The sequence below is a fragment of the Mustela nigripes genome, chromosome 7 (assembly GCF_022355385.1).
Source record: "Mustela nigripes isolate SB6536 chromosome 7, MUSNIG.SB6536, whole genome shotgun sequence".
Lineage (NCBI taxonomy): Eukaryota > Metazoa > Chordata > Mammalia > Carnivora > Mustelidae > Mustela > Mustela nigripes.
The window spans coordinates 39906971-39932623 of record NC_081563.1 but is presented as its reverse complement, the minus strand read 5'-3'; the positions used below and the strand labels follow the sequence as shown (position 1 = coordinate 39932623).

General features: G+C 43.7%; 1 protein-coding gene across 1 annotated transcript in view; it reads right to left on the bottom strand.

Annotated features, from left to right (window-relative positions):
• POLR1A (RNA polymerase I subunit A) overlaps positions 1–25653 on the bottom strand; it is a 70509-nt gene that overhangs the window by 30627 nt on the left and 14229 nt on the right. Inside the window, exons 8-14 of the mRNA XM_059405678.1 lie at positions 25118–25223; positions 24668–24830; positions 22206–22376; positions 21928–22050; positions 19415–19645; positions 14246–14500; positions 9703–9894 (exon numbers count right to left, since the gene is read on the bottom strand). Coding sequence (XP_059261661.1) covers positions 9703–9894; positions 14246–14500; positions 19415–19645; positions 21928–22050; positions 22206–22376; positions 24668–24830; positions 25118–25223 — 1241 coding nt within the window. The remainder of the gene's footprint in view (positions 1–9702; positions 9895–14245; positions 14501–19414; positions 19646–21927; positions 22051–22205; positions 22377–24667; positions 24831–25117; positions 25224–25653) is intronic.

The following is a 25653-nucleotide window of genomic DNA, read 5'->3' as shown; positions in this document are numbered from 1 at the left end:
GCTTGAGATTCTGTCTCTCCCTCTGTCTCTCCCCCCACTTGCAGACTCTTCTTTTCTCAAAATAAATATATTTTTTGAAGATTTTATTTATTTATTTGCCAGAGAGAGAGAGTACAAGCAGGGTGAAAAGCAGGCAGAGGGAGAAGCAGGCTCCACACTGAACACGGAGCCTGATGCGGGTCTTGATCCCAGGACCCTGGGATCATGACCTTAGCTGAAGGCAGATGCTTAACTGAGACACTCAGGCATCCCTAAATAAATCATATCTTAAAAAATGCATACATATATACTAAACAGTCCAAGACTAGACACTTTTTGCCCAAGATCAGGAACAAGACAAAAGATACCTACTCCCACACTTGTATTCAACAATGTACTAGAAGTACTGGCCAGGGCAATTGGGCAAGACAAAAAAAAATAAAAGGCAGCCAGATTGGAGAGGAAGAAGTAAAACTACCTCAGTTTATAGATGACATGATCTTTAGATGGAAAACCCTAAAGAATCCACAAAAAAGTTATGAGACCTAGTAAATTACTAAGCACAGAGGAAGGATGCAAAGGTCAACATAGAAAATCTACTATTTCTATACATTAACGATGACCATCTGAAAATGAAATTAACAAAATAATTCAGTTTAAAAAAGTATCAAAAAAGAAAATACTCAGGAATAAATTTAAAGCAAAGAAGTGTAAAATTCATACACTGAAAAGTCTAACACAATGTTGAAAGAAATTAAAGAAAATCTAAATAAAATGGAAAGACATCAGGGATCAGAAGACTTAATATTGCTAAGATGGCAAGGGTCCCCAAATCGATCTACAGGTTCAGTGCAAACCTTACTGAAATTCCAACTGCAAGTTTTGTATAAATGAACACGTTGATCCTAAAATTTACAAGGAAATGCAAAAGACGTGAATGACCAAAACAATCTTGAAAAAGAAGAACATAGTTAGAAGACACATACTTCCAGATTTCAATACAACAAAGGACACAACGATGGCATAAAGATTGACATACTGATCAATGGAAGAGTCCATAATGTGGAGCAATTAGAATGCTCAGGCATTGCGGGTAGGAATGTAAAATCGTACAGCTGTTAGGGAAAACAGTTTGGTAGTTCCTAAAAAAGTTAAAAATGGGGACGCCTGGGTGGCTCAGTTGGTTAAGCAGCTGCCTTCGGCTCAGGTCATGATCCCAGCGTCCTGGGATCGAGTCCCACATCGGGCTCCTTGCTCGGCAGGGAGCCTGCTTCTCCCTCTGTCTCTGCCTGCCACTCTGTCTGCCTGTGCTCACTCTCGCTCTCTCTCTCTCTGACAAATAAATAAAATCTTAAAAAAAAAAAAAAAAAGTTAAAAATGCTCAGGCATTGCTGGTAGGAATGTAAAATTGTACAGCTGTTTGGGAAAACAGTTTGGTAGTTCCTTAAAAAAGTTAAAAATAGCAATACCATATGACCCAGCAATTCCACCCTTAGCCAAGAGAACTGAAATGCATCATCACACAAAAACTAGTACATGAATATACATGGCAGCTTTATTTAAAATTATCAAGAGGGGAACAACCTATATTATCCATTTATCACCCGACTAACAAAATGAGCTATTTCCATACAATGGAATATCATCCAGCCATAAAAAAGAATGAAGTCCTGTTCACGCTACAATATGAGTGGATTTTCAAAGTATTATATTAAGTAAAAGAAGCAAGTCACAAAAGGCTACCTGTTCTAAGGTATCAGTTACATGAAATGTCCAAAAGAGGCAAATCCACAGAGACAGAAAGTGACTACTTTGGAATGAGGGAGGGAGGAATTGAGACTGTTGGTAATAGGTACGGGGTTCCTTTCAGGGATGATGGAAATGTTCTGGAATTAGCTAGTAGTGATTGTTATACAACACAGCAGGCATACTAAAAATCTTTGAATTATACCCTTTTAAAAATCATAAATTTTAAGTTAAATATGAATTACATCTCAATAAGAAAAACACAGAAGTCAAACAAGAGGATTTTAAGCTTCTTCCTGTGATAACATTCTAGAAATGTTAAATTTACTTTCTGGTCATAAAGTATTATGCTAGGGAGAAAAGACAACCTGCAACCTGTTCTTAAACTGAAGGGTAGATAGCAGTATCTTTGAGAATTTTAAGTGGATTTTTTTAATATTGAACTTTAAAAATGTTTTAAAAATTAAAAGGATTTCTTTAAAAAAAGAAAAGTTTTAAAATGTATATATCCTTTGACTTGGCAATCACACTGCTAGGAACTCATCTCAAATACAAACCAAAGAAAGTGCCTGAGTGTAAACGTAAGTGGGTGCTTACCACAGCACTAGGTAAAATGTAAAAACCAGGTAACAATTAAATGTCTGCCCAAAAAAGCCAGTTAAATCAACTATGGTATATCCATATCACTGGATACAACAGAGAAGGGGTTAAAAAGAATGACATGGATCTACAATATGTCATTAAGTGAACTAAATCCATCACAAAGCAATTTTAAGAAAGGTCCTGCCCATTAATCTAGCACACGAAGGCAGTTTAATGAACTTCTTGCCATATTCAGAGTAAGTTAGGGTAGTCCGAGAAAAATACAGACTGCTTGAAATAACGGAATTCCCTTTGGAAGGCCTGGTGGCTCATTCAAAGTAAGCCATGTTAAAAATCAGTCAAAAAAGGTCCATGCACTTGGTGGTCATGAAAGCTCATGCCTCAGGTACAAGGATGTTACAGATAAAGAGGTTTAAAATAGAAGTTCAAAACTGAATGTCAAATTTAATCAGGACTCATGGTTCTCCTGACTAGGTATTCTATCTCATTCTGAATTACTTTCTATGAGAGTATGTGTGGACATGGAGAATAGGGTTGGGGAGGGAGGGAATGTTTCCTTTTTCCCTTCAGGTCACTGTGTTCTTGTTTAACAACAACTTCTGTTACTTCTACAGTTAAAAAGAATTTGAGGGCGCCTGGGTGGCTCAGTGGGTTAAGCCGAAGCCTTCGGCTCAGGTCATGATCTCAGGGTCCTGGGATCGAGTCCCGCATCGGGCTCTCTGCTCAGCAGGGAGCCTGCTTCCTTCTCTCTCTCTCTCTGCCTGCCTCTCAGTGTACTTGTAATTTCTGTCAAATAAATAAATAAAATCTTTAAAAAAAAAAAAAAAGAATTTGAAAGGCACTTATCTAATAACTGAATTCAGGAAGGTTGCTGAATACAGGGACAATACACATAAATTAATTGTATTTCTACATCTATATAATTAGAAAATTTAATAAACAATGCCATCTATAATAGAAATACCTAGAAATAAATTTAATGAAAGATATACAAGACTTACATAATTGAAGGACATACTATGTTCATAATTTGAAAGATTCAATACTGTAAATATGTTGATTCTCCCTAAAGTGATCTAAAGGTACAATGTAATCCCAATAAAAATTCTAGAAGGTATTATTTTTGGGGAAATTTATAAGCTGACTTTAAAATTTATATGGAAATACACAGGGCCAAGTATATGCAAGACAGTCTTGAAGAACAAAGCTGGAGACTTTTACTGTCAGAAATCAGTATTATAAAGCTACAATAATTAAAATAGTGTAGTACTGGTACAATGAAATCAAACAGATCAGTGGAATTAAATAGAGGCCAGGAAGAGACCCCCATCTATGTGACTAGTTGATTTATGAACACAAGAGATACTAAAGAGAAGTGGAAAAATGCTGGTCTTTTCAACAAATGATGTTATATTAACTGGAGAGCCATATGGGGGAGAAAAGGAATCCCCTACCTTATATCGCACACACCCACAAATATCAATTCCACGCAGACAAGTAAACCTAAGTGTGGAAGTAAAACAGTAGAGCTACTGGACAATGACACAAGGGAATATCTTGATGCCCTCAGGACAGGCACTTATACAGGAGTAGCTTTGAACAGCACATGCTGGTGAATTATAGTAATAAAAAAGCTCTGATCATTAGAAAACAGCACTGGGTAAAAAGGCAAAAATTTGGCAATGGACGAACACAAGAACATATAAAAAAAAAACCCTTACTTATTTATAAGAAAATGGCATGGAATAGAAAACAAGAAAAGGACTCCAATGAGCACTTCACAAGTGATGATCCCCTAATGGCCAATAAGCATATGAAGACGTACTCAACCTCACTTATCAGTAAGAAAATGCAAGTTACAACCATAATAAGGTGCTACTACACACCCATCTGAATGGCTAAAATAAAACTAATGGAAACAAATGGTACAATAATTCAACTTCCGCTGAGCATAGGAAGTAACTAGAATTCTCATGCCCTGCTGGTAGCACTTTGGAAAAATGTTTATTAATAAATCTATTAATGTTAAACATAGATCTTATGATTCAACAATTTGATTCCTTGGTATCTAGCCTACAAAATGAATGTGTATGTTTCACAAAAGATATACAAGAATGGTGATAATAACCCTATTTGTAATAGCCAAATGAAGACAAGCCACATGTTGCTGGAGAGTAAAAGAGTAAATATATGATGGCAGCGTTACACAATGGAATACTATACAGCAATGAACTCTTGCTATGTGATACCATGAATGACTTACGCAGAGATATGACTGACCATTCCATTTACATACAGTTCAAAAAAAAAAAAAAGACAAAATGTAATTAATAACAGTGTTCAAAGTCAGGTTGGGGGCCATCTTCAGAGAGGGGTAAAAATAGATTGGGGTCTGCAGGGGTCTTCTGGGAGTGCTGGTGAGATTCTACTTTCTCGTCTGGGTGATTTTACAAAGGTGTATTTACTTTGTGAATGTTCACTGAGCTGAACACTTGAGATATATACAATGACAGGCAAATCCTTTTCCTTTATATGCTCTTTCAACAAATGCTGAGACCTCAGATTCTTAAATGAGAGTAAAGCACTCAAGAGGCTGCCTCAAATGCCCTTGAGAAGGAGCCTAAGACTTGATTTTGGGGTACAAATAGAGCACCTAGGTGAAGCTCCTTATCTCCTAATTCTACACATGGCTTTTCTCTGCAGAATCAGACTGAGCCACCATCAAATTCTTGTGCATGGCAGTCATTCTTTTCTTTTACACCTACTTGCAAAGAAGTAACAGCCTGTGGCAACCTTGCAAAAACACCAAAAAACCTTAACTGTGACACAAGTAAAACCTGGGCCTATTCTCTAGTTTTACTAATTAAATGGTAATAATCTTGGCCCAGAAACACTGTAAGATGAAAATGATTCCTAACATGACCAAATTATTCCATCATTCTAATCTTTTCCATGCCACACATTTTCTCACTTATGTGCTTAACATGGTTGTGACAATGAACACACAGAGAATGCTGTAGTCTATTTTTGTTTTCAACATTAGGTCAGAAAAATTTCCCAGGCTGTTTCACAATATGGTCTTTTAAAACCACTATTTTAAACAGCTACATAATATCTTCACAAACGGATGTTCCACAGTTTCCTTAGTGCCAATGTAAAATATCCAGGTTTTTCTAATTTTCCACCTCCATCAACGGTGGTATAACAGGCTACTTTTTTCAAGTAGCTTTTTCTACATTTCAGACTGTTTCCTTTGGCTAGATTCCCAGATTGAAGGGAATCAACATATTTATGGTTCTAGATATATATTCTTTGCCCACTATTTAGTTCTATTTTGAACACATAGCTTATGTTTAAATAAAATTCTAATAAATTCTGGACAACTACTTAAAATATAATCATTCACTTCCAAGAGAACTTCAGATGGCTTATAAGATGAAGACAAATAAACAGAAATAATAAAAATAATAGAAATAAAAATAATAAAGCAGACAAATACATATGGCCAACTAAGTCAGAAGCCAGGAAACTATAGCCTATAGGCCTCATCTGGTCTACCACCTGTTTTTGTAAGTAGGTAATTGGATCACAGTCACGCTCATTCATTTATGTTTTGTCTATGGCCGCTTTCATGCTACAACGGCAGAGCTGAGTAGTTGCAACAGAGCCTGTATGACCTGCAAAGCCTAAACTATTTATTGTCTGGCTTACAGAAAAAGGTTACCACTCCTTGAACCAAACAATCCATACTTACAGATTTTAATCTTAAATTGCAAAATTCCCCATCTATTCAGTTAAACTGACTTCCACTTCTGGCCAAGCTAGAGCAACAGTGACCTAATGACTCTTCCACCAAAAACAACAGCAAAAGCAGACATGATCATGAAACCATGGTTTTTAAGACAGTGGACACCAGGCAATGAAGGACAGTGATCAGCAAAGACAGTAGACTTGAACTATTTATTAACTGACATTTTAGAGCACTTGATTTAAGAATAGCCGAGTATACATTATTTTTATGGGCTCACAATATTTACCAAGATACACCATAGTAAACATAATCTCATACACAAACATCAATAAATTTTAAAAGAATTCCAGTCACCCAACATATGTTTTCTTGCCACAGTGAAATTAGATTGGAAATCCATAACAAAGATATCTGGAAAATCTCTTAAGTATGTAGAAACTAAATAATGGACTTTTAATTAACTCATGGGTCAAAAAGAAATCAAAAGGCAAATTAGCAAGTATTTGAATGAAAATGAAAACAACATAATAACTTAAGCGATGCTGCTTAAGCAGAACTTAAGGGGAAAACTTATGAAATGCCTATATAAAAAAAAAGGGGAAAAAGGTCTCATATAAGTGATTTCAGCTTCAATCTAAATGATGAGACAAACAAGGGCAAATCAAACCCAAAGTAAACAGAAGAAAAGAAAAATTAGATCAAAGTGAAATCAATGAAATAGAAAACAGAAAAATAAAGAAAGTCAATGAAAACTGGTTCTTTGAGAGCAAAACTAATAAATTTCTAAGCAAACTGATCAGGAAAAAAGAAAAAAGACACAAATCAGGGTGCCTGGTTAGCTTTGTCAGAGGAGCATGCAACTCTTGATCTCAGGGTCATGAGTTTGAGCCCCACATTGGGCACAGAGATTACTTAAAAAAAAAAAAAAAGAAAGAAAGAAAAATTTAAATCACCAATATCAGAAACGAGAGAGCTGACCCCCCCATAGATTCTGTAGATAGAATAGTAAAGAAATATTATAACTTTATGCCTATAAATTTAAAAACTTATGAGAAAAAGTCATCTAAATCACAAAGTACTGAGGCTCATTCAAGAAGAAACAGATAACCTCAAGAGCCCTATATGTATTAAAAAGATAGACATCTTAGTTAAAAAAACCTTCCTATGAAGAAAAGTCCAGTTCCAGATGGATTCATTGGCTAATTCAACCAAACATTTAAGAAAAAAAATAATACCAATACAATACAAAGTTACAGAAAGCTGAAGAGGAAATATTTCCCAACTCATTCTATGAACCCTGCATTACCCTATAACAAAACCAGGCAAAGATATTACAAGAGAAGAAAACTACAGATCAGTATATGCATATCTTAGAGATATTGTGGGGTGAGTTCCAGACCACCACTATAAAGTGACTATGAGGATAAAGTGAGTCAAATGAATTTCTAGTTTCCCAGTGAATACAGAAGTTATGTTTACGCTGTACTGTAGTTTACTGTGTGCAAGAGCATTAATTTTAAAAAGCCAATGTATATACCTTAATTGAAAAAATACTGCTTCACTCCTATGTGGAATTTAAGAAACAAAAGAGATGAATATAGGGGAAGGTAAGGAAAAAATAAGATAAAAACAGAGAAGGAGGGCGCCTGGGTGGCTCAGTGGGTTAAGCCGCTGCCTTCGGCTCAGGTCATGATCTCAGGGTCCTGGGATCGAGTCCCGCATCGGGCTCTCTGCTCGGCAGGGAGCCTGCTTCCCTCTCTCTCTCTCTCTGCCTGCCTCTCCATCTACTTGTGATTTCTCTCTGTCAAATGAATAAATAAAAACTTAAAAAAAAAAAAAAAAAAAAAAAAAAAAACAGAGAAGGAGGTAAACCATAAGAGATTTTTAACTACAGGGTGCAAACTGCGGGTTGCTGGAGGGAAGGTGGGTGGGGGGATGGGGTAACTGGGTGATGGGCATTAAGGAGGACACGTGATGTAATTAATGAGCACTGAGTGTCACACGCAACTGATGAACCACTAAATTCTACCTCTAAAACTAGTAATACACTATATGTTAACAAAATTGAATTTTTAAAAAATACTTTAGTGCTAAAAATGCTAACCATCATCTGAGCTTTATTTAAGTTGTAATCACTAATCACAGATCACCATGACAAACAAGATAATGAAGTAGTTTGAAATTTTGTGAGAATTACCAAAATGTGACATGGAGACATGAAGTAAGCAAATGCTGCTGGGAAAATGGCACCAATAAATGCAATGAAAAATGAAACAAAGCATACAAAACCGCTTGAATGCCGGGGAGCCATAAACCTTCGAGGAGTAAACAACACAGTACCTGTGAAGTTCAATAAAGCAACGTGTAACGAAACGAGGTATGCTTGCATCCCTCACCAACACAAGTGCAAAAATATTCTCAACCAAACTTGAGCAAAGTGAATTTAAAAATACACAGATGGGGTAATATCTCATGACAAGTAAGGGCTGCCCAGAACGCAAGGCTGGGTTAACAACGGAAAACCAGTCAGGCCGCAGGTGCGCAGACTTAAAAAACTACTGAGCAGGAAGAGACCTGAGAGATCATCACCCAGAGCCCTTTGTATTCTAGATGAAGAAAGGAGGCCCACAAAGCCAAGATCACGCAGCTGATGAGGAGTTAGGCCTTAAGGTTAAAACTGGAGACCCAGACAACAGCAGAAACACACACACTACTGTATTTCATTATTTTATCGCCACACACACCATTATTTCATTACTTTGACAGGAAGCACAGCGTGATCTCTTAGGAGCTAGGAATCCTGCGTCTGAATTCCAACTCTGCCTCCTACAGACTTGGGCATGCCATTGAAGTTCTCTAAGGCCTCAGTACCCTCGTCTACTATAATAATAGTATATTATACTATATACACACACACACACACAAACACAGAGTATATATACAGCAATAAGTATATATACACTATATTACTGTATATACTATATTATTACTGTATATACTATATTATATATACTATGTTACTGTATATATACAGTAATAAGTATATATATATATACTAATTAATTATTATCTGTTACGTTATGTAGTCCTCACAGCCCGTGCTGTGAAGACCATTATTATCCCTTTTATATATATATATATATACTACATATATATATAATATATATATGTACCATGTTAGGCCGCAAGTGCGCAGACTTAAAAAACTACTGAGTATATATATATATATATATATATATATATATATATAGTATATATATATATGGGCTGGCTGTGAGGACCACATAACGTAACAGATCTACAGAGCTACAGTAAGGTACTCAGCCCCTCCCAACAAAAAAAATTACTACTACTGCCACCAATACCAGCACCTCTTCCCACTGTATCTGCATTATGAGGACATCGAGGACAGACACTATGCAGTCCACTCTTAGCAGACACTCCCCTGAAACCACCCAGACTCAGGAAGCCCACCAAAGAGAAAGTCATACAGATCATACAGGTATATCTTGGGTTTAGTTCCAGAACATCTGATTTGCCGTTTCTCTACGTCTGGACTCTATTGGGAATGAAATCTTTTACACGAGTGGCCTGTTTCCTTTTTTTAAATTTCTCCCAATTACCTGTTTTCCTGTCCACAGTGGAAAGGGCTTCAGGATGGCAGGAGGAAAGAGCTTCACACGCCCCACCTTGTCTGTGAGTCCTCGGTATAGCAGCTCCATGTACTGCTCCCGAGTGAAAAAGCAACCTCGAATGGTCATGTTTGCGCCCGAAACCATGTGATCTTGGATCAACCCTGCCAATGGTTGGCCATCCTGCAAACCAGAACAGGTAAGAAAGAAGGCAAATGTGAAATTACATTCTAATTCCTAATCATCCGCTTGGAAGCCATGTACCAACAACAGCGCTCCCCTCCACTCCTATATTGTCCTGCCCACAGCCTCACTAGGCCCTGGGCTTGAGCCTCCCATCTGGAGAGCAAACTGCCTCCCAAAGCACATGACCTGGGCTTCCTGACCAGCTTCCCCCTTTACCATATGCCCACTGTTCTAGATCAAAACAGCTCCAACTCGTCCAGTTCCCCACGCCTTCTTTCCATAACCCCATCTGGTTCTAGTTACTCCAGTGTTATTTTTGGCATTTTTGCATAAATTTGGCCTCACTACAGTTTGCTATGTTCTTGCTTTTATATTTTGGTTTTATGCTTTAGTATTTTTCACACATTTCTGGCCTGGTTTTCCTCTAAATCAGTCATCCATTCAGTAAATATTTATTGAGAGAATACTATACGCCCAGACATTTGGGTTAGCCCTCCAGTCTACTCTAGTGGGCCAGATATGATCCTTTATGGTGAGGAAGAACTAGATAGTCAGCAAATGACTGGACAACTACATTATCGCAAAGAATTTTTAATATCTTGGAAGAAAATAACAGATGGGTCATCATATAGATTAGAGGTAGGGGGATGGTCAGAAGGATTTTTCAGGGGGCAGTAAGAACTCTGAGTATTACTGATGTAAGTGTCAGCTCTCTAAGGGGTAGGGGTTCAACCAGAGGAACCTCAAGAGGGTTGAGAGGCCTTGCTGTGCCTGACTACGGAAGAAAAGAACGTGTCTCTTTACAATGCAGCACATGCTCATGGCGGGGCCTTTAATAAAGGCTGTTATCTACCAGATGCCCAGACAAGGGCTTTAATGTAAGCCCCAGTACGTTCACCTCATTTGGAACTTTTTAGAGACTTTCTGAGCCCCAGTCTCCTGCAGCTTATCTGGAGGTCTGTGTTCATGGCAACGTAAGGCACACTAATGTAAAAATAGCTGTGCCCACTGACATGCTCTAAGCAGCAGTGTTTGCAAACTTTGCAGTGTTGATGGGAACTTGAGAAAAATCTGTGCCTGGGATCTAAAGATGGTTATCATTTGATTACTCGTTAAATGCTATCCAATGTTATGGCCAGGTTTCATAACTAAGGCTAAAGGAACTCACAGATGCAGCTGTGGAGAAGTGCCAGGAATGTAACCACATGTACTAATTCAAAGGCTAAAAAGGATGCTTGTCAAATAGCGTACATACTGTGGCAATGGGCTCTACATGAACTCAAAGACAATTATTACAGATGGGCTGAATAGACAGAGCAAGGTCAGATGGTGCATACAGCCTCTCTTACGAAGGCTTTGAGTTAAGAACATAAATAAAAAATTATACTCTGCATCTTGTTCCAAAGACAAGGTCTTATTTTCTTGGCTTTTGCGGGGGGGGGGGGGGGGTGGGTAACCCAAACCAGTTTTATGTATTTGCCTCATCCCACAGTCTTTGGGGGGCAGATATAGATTTTTCTTTCTGTTTTCTTCCTTTAAAGAACATAATTACAAGTTATATGATCTATTCAGTGCCTTCCCTTCTCTCCATCCAGATTTTTCCACGACTAGAAAATCACCTTCATGGCTAAATTGCTTTCAATGCAATAATCATGAATCATAGGGAGGAATGCTGATTAAAGCAATTTACTAAAGGCCTACTTATAATTCTGGATTTCCCAAATTCTGCTTAGGATCAGAAAGACCATCTCTCAATCAAAAACCCAGATAATTGTTAGCTATCCTATTCCACCTAATATCACAGCAAAATGACATTACAATTAATGCCTTTGGTCAGGATGCTTTGAGAATTAGAGTATTCTGGGACTTGAATTTTCTGGCTAAGTGGATGGAGCCAGGAGACTCTCAAATCTTGTTAGGGGGAACCCCTCCCCCCCCAAAAAAAAACCGAACCAACACTTTCCACAAGGGAATGGCCCTCAAAAAATACAAAAAAAAAAAAAAAAAACAGAAGAAAAAAACCCCACAAAGAAACACATCAATGAAAAGTTTAACTGTTTTCTCAGGAAAGAAAGAACTGGTATCATTTACTTCCTATTTTAAGTAAGAAAATAACATGCAGCTCTACTAACCACATAAACAATAAAATAAAATGTACTTTAATCGGGTACTACAGTTAATCAAGGAACAGAACCTGGAAACAGAAGAAATAGATTAATAAACAAAAGGAAATGGAAATAAGGGAAAAAATTACCCCCTCTCTCCCAAAAAATGACTTTTCCTAATTTAACAAAGCCAGTTCCTATTCTCTTAGGACTTTATCTCCAAAGTAGTTTAAGACATGTTGCATTTTTATAAACATGAGCAAAAATAGAACCCATGTCTTGGCATTTACACTAAGGATTAAATGAAATTTATCAAGAATCAAGAGCTCTGTGCCTCTGACTAAAGAAAACTGATGGAAAGTGAAGTGAACACTTGGGTCACCCCTTGGAAGTTTCTTTCCCCCAAGAATGTAATCCATTGATGTAAGCTTATTTATCTGTGTTCTGCCTATCTCTTGACTTAAAATCCATGGGTAGGCAAACATATGCTGGGGCACATCTGGATTTAAACAGCTTAGCCCTTTGAAAGACATGGTGTAAGCATGAAGTCCTTGTAGGACTTTATTCAATCAAAATGAAGTACGGAACATTCAGGTTCATTGGTCTGAGAACCTCAGAGCACCCCAAATCCCCATTCCAACTCCCCCTGTGTCCGGTGCCACAAGCAAACTATCTGGCACTTCCTGGTAGTGTCTCCCGTGGGGAAATGAGGCCCTGCCTCTCAAGTCAGAGAGCCAGTTCGGTCCTGGCAGCTACTTACTGCCACGTGGCCTCATCCCCCACCTTGCCTAGTAAGTGAAAGTAATGACCATGATGTGCATGGACATGGGAGTCAAAGGTGCTAGGTTCAAGTTCCTGCCTCATCGCTGGCTGGCAAGTCACTCCCCTGTGTTTCCTCCTCTGAAAGTTGTACCTATCTCACCAGGTTGTTGGGAGGGCTAAGAGAATGTCTGCAAACAGCTTAGAGCAAAGCCCGCTGCTCGGTGAGTGCTCCATAGGTGGTGGCTTTTCCTGCGGCCTCAAAGACAGCCACAACTCTTATTTGCATGAAAAGGCAAAAAATCAATTTTCAATTACTAAAATTATTATTCTAACTTCCAAGGGACCTCAGTGGGCCTTTCAACCCTCCTTCCTACTTTAGCCCCTTCACTAATCCAGTGCTGGCTGAAGTGGGCAGAGAAGGGAATGAGAGTTAAACTCAAACAGCAGCTTCCCATGCTCGCCTGTGTGGAGAAGTCCCATTTCTTCTGCAGAAGCGGGGCAAGACCCACGGAGGTGGAAAGCAGCAAAGCCCCGAGGAGCTGGGAGCTCCCTGTAACTTTCTCTGGCTTCTCAGCAGGGTCCTGCTGCAAGTTCAGTGCCCTTTCGTCTTCTTCATGTGTAAACATGGACACCAACAGCACCTACTCCAACGGCTGCGTGACGGTGAAAGGGGAAGCCCTCCAAGTACTTTGCTAGACGAAGTCCTTGGGAAATGGCAGCCATAACTCCATGTCACTATTACTACTGGTTCTTTCACATTCCAGCACAACCCAAGTGAATGATGTATAACTGTGAATCACTGTGATGCAAACGGCTGATAATTTGAAAGGCCCCAGGCCTTAGGATGGGTAGTGAGGAGTAAGTGATGTCTGGAACATCCTCTATTCTATTTCCTGCAGCCTGGCTCTATCCCCACTCCGTTGTTCTCATGAACACTGGATGACTCAGGCCCCTGCCACTTAACAGAATGGGTCAGTTGGCCAGGCAAGGGGGAAGGAAGCTGAATCCTTCCCACATACCCCACCGGACAGCCATGACCACATGCGTCTGCTTTTAAGGACCAACCTCAGAGAGAGAAGGAAGGCATTCAAAGAGAAGACACTTTTATGGGCTAGAGGGATCTCACTGTGGGCCTTCGCGATTAAGTTGTCTCTTAAAACTCATGCTTGTCAGAACTCAAAGGATCAAAGTCATCTGGGGGTCAGGAGGACCATCACTGCTGGGATGCTAATGCTTGCCAGTGGCTAATACATTTCAGAATCCAAACATAAGTCCAGAAGATAAGACCTATTACACAGCTACTGGTTGCTACCCTCTGAGCAGCCAGAGAGCCGAAAACCTCACCTGGAAGAAGCCAGAACCCTCCATTCCATGGGCCCCTGACCCTAGAGCTACCCACTGACCCCAGAAGCTGGCAAGAGCCCAGACATGAAGTGGCAAGTTGTGCAATGACCACGGAATGGCCTCAAGGTCAGACCTACCTTGGGGACTAGGTACTGCTGATCTGTGCAGGCCAGGACATAGGCCTCAGCCCGGCCCAGTTCACTCTGGGGGAAGTGGGCATTCATCTCGTCTCCATCGAAGTCAGCATTATACGCCTTGCAGTTGGCATAGTGGAGCCGCAGGACTTTCTCTTCTGGCAGGATGCGGGCATGGTGTGCCTGGATAGAGGGTCTGTGCAGGGTGGGCTGTCGGTTCAGCAGGAGGATGTCCCCATTCTTCACATGCCGGCACACCTGCAGGCAGAACAGAGGAAAGGGGGCTGGTCAGTGACAACTTCAGTGTCCCAGGGCTCACCTCAGCCTGCTGTGCGTGTGACTTCTGTCCATCTCATGTTTTAGTCAACCAAATCAAAGGGGCATTTTTAGTCTGGAATGAGGCCCTAGAAATCTCTGAGAAATAGCTATGAGCCCAGCTTTGCCCTGATCCTGGCTCTGGGCTCAGAGATACAAGAAAGAGAGGAACCTCCAGACCTCTGTCTAGGAGTCTCTGTCTTCTTCGGAGACACATGGCCTTTCTAGACTCTTAGATTCCTCTGGCTATTGGTCTTGGGAGACAAATGGACACATGTGAAGACAGCGCATCTGCACGTTTAACTGTGAAGCCCCTAGTCTGAAAAGGCCTGGCAGACCTCTGGGTCTGTGGGCAGACCCACAGTCCCACGTGGGTACATGCTCCTAAATGCAAATCCCACGTTTTAGAATGACCTCACCCAAACTCAAATGGTAGAGCCAGCACCGGAACACAGGGCTCTGACTCCCAGTTCAATGCCTTCTGAAGACCTTTTTTTGCACTTAAGACATTAATAAGAAATTTAAATTGCCACAGTCTTTTGGGAAAGCCATCTGACAACAGATTCAAGAACATTTAAAACTCATTTGCTTTTGGCATTTCAGAAGGAAAAAAGTGGCAATGTAATGTCACACAAAGATGTATGATTAGGCAGCATTGTATACAGTGGAAAAACCTGGACTAACTCGGGCTGTCCCACGGAAGCGGCAAGGGCATATACACACTATGTACATATACACACTATGGAATGTTATGCAATGATGAAAAAACCGGAGTTAAATCTATACTAGTCCCAAAATGATGGCAATAACGTATTCCAGTAAAACAATACCACCAACAAAAAATCCACGTGCCATCTAGGGTGACAGGATGAGGCGAATGAAAACCCAACGCCACTCATATGTATTTATATCCATCAGGGAAAAGGCTGACTTGAGTGGAAGGCTCATTAAGCCTCATTCTGCCCTTCAATTCCCCTTGTATCAACTACCACGCTTCCTAAATGATGAACATGAATGCTATTTTAAAAAGCGAACACACGGGGTGCCTGGGTGGCTCAGTGGGTTAAGGCCTCTGCCTTCGGCTCAGGTCATGGTTCCAGGGTCCTGGGATCGAGCCCCACATTGGGCTCTCTGTTTGGCAGGGAACCTGCTTCCTTCTCTCTCTCTCTCTGCCTACCTGTGATCTCTATCTGTCAAACAAATAAATAAAAAAATCTTTTAAAAAATAAATAATTAAATAAAAAGCGAACACACGAAGGCAGCTGCTGCCCAATGATTCTGCAGGCCCCCTGAGCAGCCCAGAGCAGTTATGGGGCCTGGTCTGACCCCTCTTGCTCAAGTTCCTCCAAATCACAGCAGGCAACAAGCTGGGAATAACAAATTTTCCAAGTCTGGTCTCTTCTTGTGTTGCCCATATTTATGGAGCTGAACCAAAAAGGCAGCCACAGAGAGAGGCACACACACACACACCTCCACCCCACCCACCCACCCCCCGAGTTGAAAGTTTCCTCCAGGTCAGGGAAGCAGGGAGCAAAACACTGGAATTCTAAAATGCAGTCCTAAAAGCACTTAGCAATGAGGCAATCTTGCTGCTCCCCAAGGAGTTCAAACCTACCCCTCTCTGCTCCCACATCCATGTTTCCAAGGAGACCTGAACTCCTGTGGACTCCCATGAGGGTCTGCCCAGGGCACGTCACAGAGCCTGAGCTGACTTTCAAGGTCTTATTTCTTTAGCCTCTCCAGGGAGAAACTGCCCAGACCTGTGGCCCAGGCCCAAAACTCCAGGATGGACCTCGGATTTGAGTCTCGTAAATTAGAGACATCCTCCAGCATAAGCAAACCCCACAGCTGGGAAGGCACGCAGGCCAGTCTGGCAGTCAGCGGCCAATCCAAACAGAAGCCCTGGAGCACGGGGAGCTCCCCTCGCCAACCCAAACCTGAGGCCCTTCCTTTCTTTGCTCTCTAAATAAATACTGCAGTGAAAATTAGCATGCCCCAGTGCCCGGGTCAGAGTTTGCAGAGCCAAAGATCGGCTTCTGGCAGGCTGCTGCGCTGGGAAATGAGACTCAGCCGTCCTGGCCACCTCCTCCTGACTTACAAGGCCCAGAGGAAGGGACAGAGGTTTCACACCTCCCAGGGGAAACGGGTCCTGTCAGTCATCCTTTCCCTTCCTGCCTAACCTGCAGTGTGTCCTTCCGGGGACCCGGCTCTCTCCCTCCTGCTCATGTCCTCCAGCCTTTGGGCTGGTGCCAACCTACAGGCAACACGTTAACCAAAGTCTTTTAAAAATACAAATAAATTAGAAGTACACGTGCATGTGATTACATAAGTAAGCACTGTGTGTAATGTTATTAAGATTTTGGAAAATAAAAATAATCATCCTTAGTCCCTAGGTCCTGATGTAAAAACCGCTTTTCCCTCATGAAGTCCCTTCCTGTCTTTGCCCCTGGGATTACCAGGTCTAACATGGCCTTCCGACCTCAGAGCCTCCTACACCTCAGCCTGGATCCATCTACCCCACGGGGGTGCCCTGAGCACCTCCTCCATATCGGGAGCTGAGCAGAACACCTAGCCTGCGCCCTCATGGTGTTTAGCAACTGGAGGGAGGATGAATGGGTGCACGCACTGTGACAATACAACGCAGTGAGAATAACAAGGTGCTGGGAAAGGCCGAGGGTGTGGAGGGAACACAATCGGGACCTCATACAAGTTTTGAGAGCGGCAAACTACAGCACACAAGTGGGACACCTGCTTTCGGAACCAGTGTCTTCCGGGCACACGGCCAGGCCCATTCATTTGTGCACTGCCCATGGGGGCTCCAACACTACAAACGCAGGCTTCATCAGCTGCATCAGAGCCTAAAATATTTACTACCTGGCCCTTCGCTGGAGAAGTTCACAGACCCCTACCCTAGAGGATGAGGGCTTCACAGAGACCTGAAGGACTAGCAAAGGTTGGCCAGGGAGACAGGGAGGGCAAAGAGATCCAGATGGGGACACAAATGCACAGGCGCACGGCCCCTACGGGGGCCAGCTAGAGTGTGGGGGGCAAGCTGAGAGGTGAGGCAGGAGGAGAAAGCAGGGACAGTGTTCCCAGGGCTGGAACTTAGGTTGGAAGAGCAGCGACACAGCCGACCACATTCGACCTTGCTGCTGCCCAGAACTCTTTTCAGACACTTCCCAGGCACTGAGCCACGTGGGGCAGCGGGCCAACCTTTCCTCTCCTAAGCCCTGGATTTCCACTCACCTCCGACCCTACAGACGCAACTAAGGCCATGTGAAGTTCTCCTTGCATTTGCCTCATCCCCACGTCCCAATTACATCAGAAACCCAGGATCATTCTGCTTTTCTTTCAAATGCCTTTAGCTCCAGGCTTCGCTGCCTCATAAGAGCTCCTCATGTGAGGGACCTGACTCCTCCCACTGTTCAGACTGCTTTCCTGCGTCACCAGTGACCTTCACTAGGACAACTCAGATGCACCTTCCTGCGGTTTCCTCACTCTTCTCAAACTTCACATTTAACTTCACAAGCATCTAACAAGTGCCCCTTCGAGAGCTAAAGATACCCAGGGACTAATCTTGACCTGGAAGAGCCCCACAACCCTGTGTGGGAAACAAATGCAGATGTCAAATGAGGTGGCTCAGACCCCCACTCTCTTCTCCCTCAGCTCACTCTCTTCTCCCTCAGCTTCCCCAGTCCTCCCTGCCTTCCTCCTGCTCCCGCATTTCAGCCCCAATGAGTCCCCTATTTTTCTCTCCATTGTACTTTGTGCTCAGAGTTTAACATTCTGAAAATCCCATTTTTCTAACTCTCCGGCCCTTAAGTCCTACACCCCCACCTTTCCCAGGACATGGCCCTAATCCTCTCTGTTCCTCCTCCGAAGCTACTTCCAGGCTGAGAGAGACTCTGCAGAGCTCGGACTCATTACGGAAGAACATCTTGATCTACCACTTGGCGTGCCCAAGTCAGAACGCAAGGAGATGTTGAACAAAGGTGCAGAGGAAACCGTGCTGAGGAAAATGCACTCAGTCAGCCCGACACCGTGTACTCACCCACCAACCAAACCTGAATAAAAATCCATTTCACCTCAACAACTTCTGCTGCTACTGGCTGGCTAGGGGTCATTTGTTCTGCTTCCCCCACGGCCCCCCGTATAAATGGCCATCTTTAACAGGACACAAATGAGCTCACCCACCGATTTCACACCCCCAGCTCATCAATCATGTACTCTTTCCAGCGGAGCCCAGCGAACGCTTAGGATCCCTTAACACTGTCCCATGGGCAGCCACCAGCAATTGCCAGAAAATGAGGCATCAGATGCAACCTGTGGGTTATCAGTCATCACGGACAGACCACACAGGACACTTCCTTCCTTTAAGGCAGTCCTCCAATGCTAGCATGTAAAGAAACCCCCCAAAGTGCTTTTAAAGCCCAGATTCCTGGGCCCCATTCCCAGAGAGTTCTAATCCATTTTGCAGGGGGTGGGGAGGAGAGGCTAAATGTGCATTTCTCACAAGCTCTAGGGATGCTACAGCTGATGATCTGAGAACCATCTTTGATTCGCCTTGCTTAAAGACAGCAAAGTTGCCTGCCCCAGGATCATAACTGAGTTATTATTAGAGAGCATTTCTCAAACCTTGGATGGGTAACCCAGCACTATGCTGCATGACATGGAAGAGCCAAGTGAATTTAATCATGGGGTCAAGATCCTGGGAACTCCAGCTCCAGCTGGGGAGGTAAAGCAAGCACAATGAAGCCATGAAGAAACACCCACATGGGAAGAAAGCTTCATCTGGGGATCAGCACACGTGATCTGCAGTCATAGGAGAGACCGTCATCAAATCAGCCCAATACTCACAATTTTTGTCCCCTGGGGCTTAGGTGCCCCCGTGGCTGGTGTCAGGAGCTGTTTGGCCACGGCTTCCCGCTGGGTCAGGTCAACGGCACTCAGGGCTGTGCGGCTGCCGTCCTCGTTGATGACCATGGAGGCTCCTGGGTGCACATTGGGGCCATTGATGACGGCTTGCCTCAGTTCCTGAACATTCCAGGGGGTGACTGGCTGAGGGTAGGTCAGTTTTGTGGCAAACACCTGGAAATGGAGTGGATATGAAAATTCAGGGGAGGCAAAGAAGATGATATGGATTCAAAATCTGATTCAAGAGGCTGTGCGACTTCTTCCCCAAGACATGGAGGTGCTATCCTTGCCACGAAGGTCCTTTGGGGAGAAAGCAACATCCTGTCGTCCACAGAGCCATTTTTCTAGACTTAAGGTCTTTAGAGAATAGAGAATGGGCCTCCTTTCCTAGCAGTCTGTCTGAAGAGAATAACCTGAGTGTTGCAGTGTCCACACTGGAATGTCAGTATCCTGTTTTAAAACTTCATCATTTCCTCACCCACTGATCAATTCATAGTCCCCACAGGGAACACAGAATGGGACACCAGGTTGAGAGAGGTGGCCAATACCACCCCTCAAGTACCACACTGCAGCCTTGCCCACTCCTGCAGACCTCACTAAGTGATCCTGGCCCTTGCCCGGAGTCCAGACACGGCATCAGAGCTTCTACCCGGCAGTTTCGGCTGCCTCTGTGATCAAGGTGGCGCTTGAGATGAAACCGATTCGGTCTCCTGATACACGGTAAGATGCAGCGTTCTACTTAATGCTAGACCTGCAATATACTCCAAGAAAAACGAGTTCCCTGGTTAAGTGAGTTTCTAAGCTGCTGAATATCACAAACCCTCTGATGCTTCCAAATGCACTTAACTACATCAGAGCCTCTGAGGAGTCTGACGTAAAGAACCTGGCTGGATTCTGTCCAGGTCTCTGCTTGGATGCCACAACAAAAGGCCTTACCTGCCATCCCAGCCGGCACTCCCTTTCCCCGTCACCTGCCCCAGTTTTGCTAATGCACTGACCACTGCCTGACAGAGGGTTTATGCTCCTATGTATTTGTTTATTCGTCTCCACCACTGGAACGTGAGCTTCTCAGGGGACACTCTAGTCTGTCTGGTTCACTGCTCAACTCTAGCTTAATTTGCCAAACTTCACTTCAGCTCCTTACTCCCATAACACCTCTCCACAGTGCTCTCCGGGAAGTGTGTGCCACAAGGGACCAAGAGATAGTCTCACAGCCATCCTGTGAGTACCACCCCCAGGCCACGATGACCCTGAGACCTGGAACAGGCTAGGGGTGGGCAGAGGAGTAACTCTAGAGTCCCTCCTTAGGACCAGCCATTATAAAATGAAACCAGATCCAAGAAAGGGAGGTCTGGCACCCTTGAAGGTAAAAAGAGGAGGCAGCACCTACAGTCTCTCCCAAAGCTGGGATGCTTTAGGCATCTGTGAAGCCAAAGCCTGCGGGGGTAGCCCATGCCTTCGGTATGGAGAAAGCAATAAATGCCAGTAAATGGCCCTCTCCTCCCAGGGCTTCAGACTCAGGAAGGTCACCACTGAGCTTCACAAGGCCTTTCTCTGCCACCTGACCCAGCTTCTAGGTGGAAAGACCTATGGTTCTAGGAGGCAATGGACACAGGGCTAGGCTTTCTTTGACTCCTCTCACATTTGTGTCCTTGCCTAGGGAGCCAAGTGTGCCCCAGAGAGAAGAGGCAGTGGCCATGCCGGAGGCCATCAGGACACTTGAGCTCTGCTCATTACCAGCGCTCCCCTGAGAGCAGCAGAGGGGGCAGCGTACGAGGAAATGAGACTCTCCACAGAGGGAATTAAACCATCTTCATATTTCTGGCCTCAAGGTCCATTAAGGAGGAAGCCGATTAAAGCACTGGTGCTAATGAGCACCACAGCTTGGACGGGTGGGGAAGTGAGAGGAGGAGGCCGGCTCCCTGAGGAGACTCTAATGGGTGGATGGGGCAAACCGCTTACCCCGGAGGAACTGGGAGGATGGAGGACATGCACACAGCCCTCTGGGGGGGTGGGGGGGGCTCTCTCCCTTTCCTGGGTCTGGCAACGAAGAGTACACATTCCTGACTCCTAATGCCAGGCAAGTGCATGGGGGGCAAATCCCCATTTCCCTCTTCCTCATCTCTGTCATACACTCGATTTGACCAGGAAGGTTTGGACTTGGCTTTGAGAAGTTGCGGGGGGAGACACACAGGCCAAGGATGTGGACCACCGTGCAGTCAGCTCCCTGCTTGCCCACCAGGAAGTGCGTCTTTCTTGGAGGCAGGTGTTTGGAGACTTGGAAAGGAGTGAAACCAACACCATCACACAGCCTTGTGCTCCCTCTAAATGGCTTGTTTGGGAAAAAGCATAAAGTCCCCACCCAAGCCACCACAGTCTGCTGTACCCCTTCTCCCCAGTCTTCAACATTCCCATCTGCCACCCGACAGTAGCTGAGGAGGCCCCTCCACACACACCATGGGAATTCCAATTTCGTTGGTGTTAATGTACATGTCTGGGCAGATGACTGAGCGGGCCGCGTAGTCTACTCGCTTCCCCATCATGTGCTTTCGGAATAAGCCATCCTTCTTCTCCAGGATCTTTATGCAGGAAAAAATCCACAGAAAGCATCGTTAAGGAAAAAAAGAAAGAAAGGAAAAAGAGTCAAATATATTTATTATTTTCTTGTTTTGATAAAAGTATGTTTATTATTTAACCCCTCCACCTCACAATGGGGATCCAACTTTCTTCTCACCTGTCTGATGCCAGGATACTTTTCCATCATTAATTTGTCCATCTCACTATCAAACACAATATTTACATGGCTCTGAAGACGAATCCAAATGTTGTAAAGTTTGTCTGTGAGGGACTGGCCTGGAAGCAAACTCAAAAAGGATCGGTCCAGAACAATAGAAGAGTCTTTTTCCTGGCAAAACACAACCAAGAAAATAGGCACGATGGAAAAACCTCAGAAAAGCTAAGCTTGGTTTTTTTTTTCTTCCTTCCTCTCTGACAATTGATGAGCTCTGGAGTCTGCCTTCATGTCTCTTGAACCTGACAGATCAGTGGCAAAAGCACTAATAAATCAATCTTCTCAGTTTCTATCAAGAAAACATTTGGCCTGTTACACATTTACCAGTCCTTTTTGGAAAGTAAAATGAACTCAATTTTGTAAGCAAGCTCCTTTTTTTTTAAACCAATACACATTTATTACTTCACAGTTTCTCCAAGTCAGGAATCTGGGTACAGCTCAACTGGGTTCTCTGCTTCAGTCTCTCCTAGGCTGTAACAAAGGAGTCAGCCTGAACTAGGGTCCCATCTGAAGCTTCAGCTGGGAAGGATCCATCTCTAAGGTCACATGGTTGTTGGCAGGGTGCAATTCCCCGAGCTGCTGGACTGGGGGCCTCAGGTCCTAGTAGGCTATTGCCCAGAGACCACTTGCAATTATGTGCTTTGTGGGCTTCTCCAACACGGTAGCTTGTTTCACTGAAACGTGTAAGCCAAGAAAGTAATGGAAGGGTGTGCCAGCAGCAGCTGCTGAAGTCCCTTACCATCTAATTCTTTAGGCCACCCTAGAAATTCTCCCTCTATCTATACGCTTCATGAAGCTCTATTACCCCACCAGATAACTGATTCTCGCATGGAATTTCACCTTTATTTATGGTTTTGGAAAAACTTAATCCAAAGCACTTATGAAAACACAAGTGGATTAACTTTTTTAAAAGGAAAAACGCTGACATACTATTTTGTATGTTATCAAATAAAATGTGGGTTCCCAACTGAAATATGTCAAGGGACTGGCTGAAATCCAGGCCTCCCTGGAATATTTAACCAACCCTTTTAATTATTTCTGTCCCTGGCTCTGCCTCCTCTTCTCTCTCTGCCTCCCCACTAACCTGCCTTACAATAGCATCATCTACTGACATTGTGTGGCCACTAACTAGCCACATCTGGCTGGCTATGATACAGGAGTTAGAGGCCCCCAGTGTGAGTGAGATGAGAGAAGAAACCTGTCAGTGTGTTGGGGGAAGTCCAGGGGGAGGGGTGAAGATCTGGTAAATAAGAGTGCCATGAAAACCACTAGTACAGTGCCTTTGTCCTCAACCCTGAGGAAAAAGAGAGGTCTTCCTTAGTTATAGGGAGGACAGATGCATTTTCTCTCTGCAAGGGGAGACTCACAGGAAGAGACGGTCACTTCTTTGACAATAGAGATCTTGTCGGCCTAAATCACTGCTTATGACATTACCGGCTCAGGGCTATGTGACTACCCTTGTAATGAGACCTGTGAGAGGGCTCTATTTCCAAGGAGCATCAAAATAAAAGTTCTCAGCCCTGTTCATGGGTCCTGGCTATCCTATGACCTTCCCCCCAAATGGGGCCAGGGCCTACAGCTGGCACATTTCTCTTAGACTGAAGGTTTTTGAAAGCACACTACCTGGACAGACCAGAAAACTTTAGCAAAAAGCAAAGACAGTGCAGAGCAGAGTACGGGTCCAGGCGGACAGTGGCGCCACCTGGTGATAGGCCTGGCTCCCAGCGGAACTGCTGCCGGCAGCTGGAAGGAAGCCCCAGAGCCCAGTCCACTGAAGGCTGATTCATCTTTATACCACTGATTCATCTTTATACCCACTGAGGACCTGGCACACTGAAGGGACTCAGAAAGTTGGCTGAAACGGGAAGACTGATCCCACGCTATCATTTACTGAAAAGGAAGCTGAGGCCTCAAATAGGACAATCCTATTCCGGGAAATTCCTAGAATTGACAATAGTGCCCTCCTGAACCCAATGCTAGAGGTCTTAATGAGCCCAAAACAGAGCTGGATGACTCAGGCTCTGGTACTGTACCCAAAAGGGACATTCTTAGAGCCCAAGGATGCAGACTCCTCTTTCCGGAGTTGCCATTCACCGCCAGCGAAGGCAGGTGGCCCAGAACTGCCTATATGTAAAATCTTACCACTAACCCTACACATTTTACAGTGGAGACAGGCCCATGAAACTAAGCAACTCAACAAAGGTCACTGCGGCAGGACCTAGATCTTCCTATGCTCGTATCATGCTTTCTCCCGACATTACTTAGGTTCCCCAAATGACGCTCGCACACAACTGTACAGAATTCCCAACCAGCAGCTCCCTGCACCCCCAGCGTTCTGCATCAGCCCTGCGGGCCTCAGAATGAAGCAGACAGGCTGATGACATCAGCTCCAAGGTGGCCCTGACCTCATCCTTGGCAGGTGCTGCCACCTCACACGGCAGCTCCTGTTCTTGGGCCATCAGTGCCAGAAGTTTTCGGATCAAAACCATATCCTTCATGACAGCCTGCAAGTTCACCGTCTGGCCGTTGGTAAACATCTGGTCCCCCAGCCGATTGACAGGGCGATACCTGCAGGGGGACACAGGGAATCAAGGACCGCTGAGCATGAGGGAAGTGTCAGGTTCTTCAGCCTCTTGCCCATCCCTGCTATAAGCTACTCACAACCCACCACACTCAGAATCCAGCCAACATTCCCACTGCAGTCAGGACGAACACTCCCACCCACGGGCAACCCGGGTATGGAACCGCTGCTTGGCTTCTTGGTGCAGTACGCCCTCCAAGCCTCTCCCAGGGGTCATTATTCCATCGCTCTGTAAGCCTTTTCCAGTGAAACAAAGCTAATTAAAGGGCATTACCTTGAGGGTGGTACCACCAGGAAATCCAAAAAGAACATACTGGGATTGAATCTAGACTCCACATCGACATCTTCCAGTCCCGAAAAAAGGTAATTCAGAAAGAATCCTGCATTTGAAATTAACCAAAAGGAACATTTACATCTATGTGTGAGGGCAGGGATGAAGGACCACTAAAATTCTACTGGGTGACGAAAAAGAAAAACAACACGTGGTAATAGGTAGAGTAGAATCATATTTTTCTTTCTAAACACAAGCAAAAAATAGCCTTTGTGTGTTGGGAACCCATACACAGGTGAGATGGTGGTTTAAGGACAGGTGCCGAAGAGGGGCTGAGATGGACTAGGATGGGGAATGAAAACCTCCTCTTGTTTCTCACTACTCTCCTGGACTTATACACACACACACACACACACACGCACACTAAGCTTTGATAACTATAAAAAAAGTATCTGAAATAGGGAAAATCAATTTTAAAAAGTTAGTCTTCTTAAAAATAAAACAAAACAAAAAACCCTCCATATAGATGCTACCAAGGA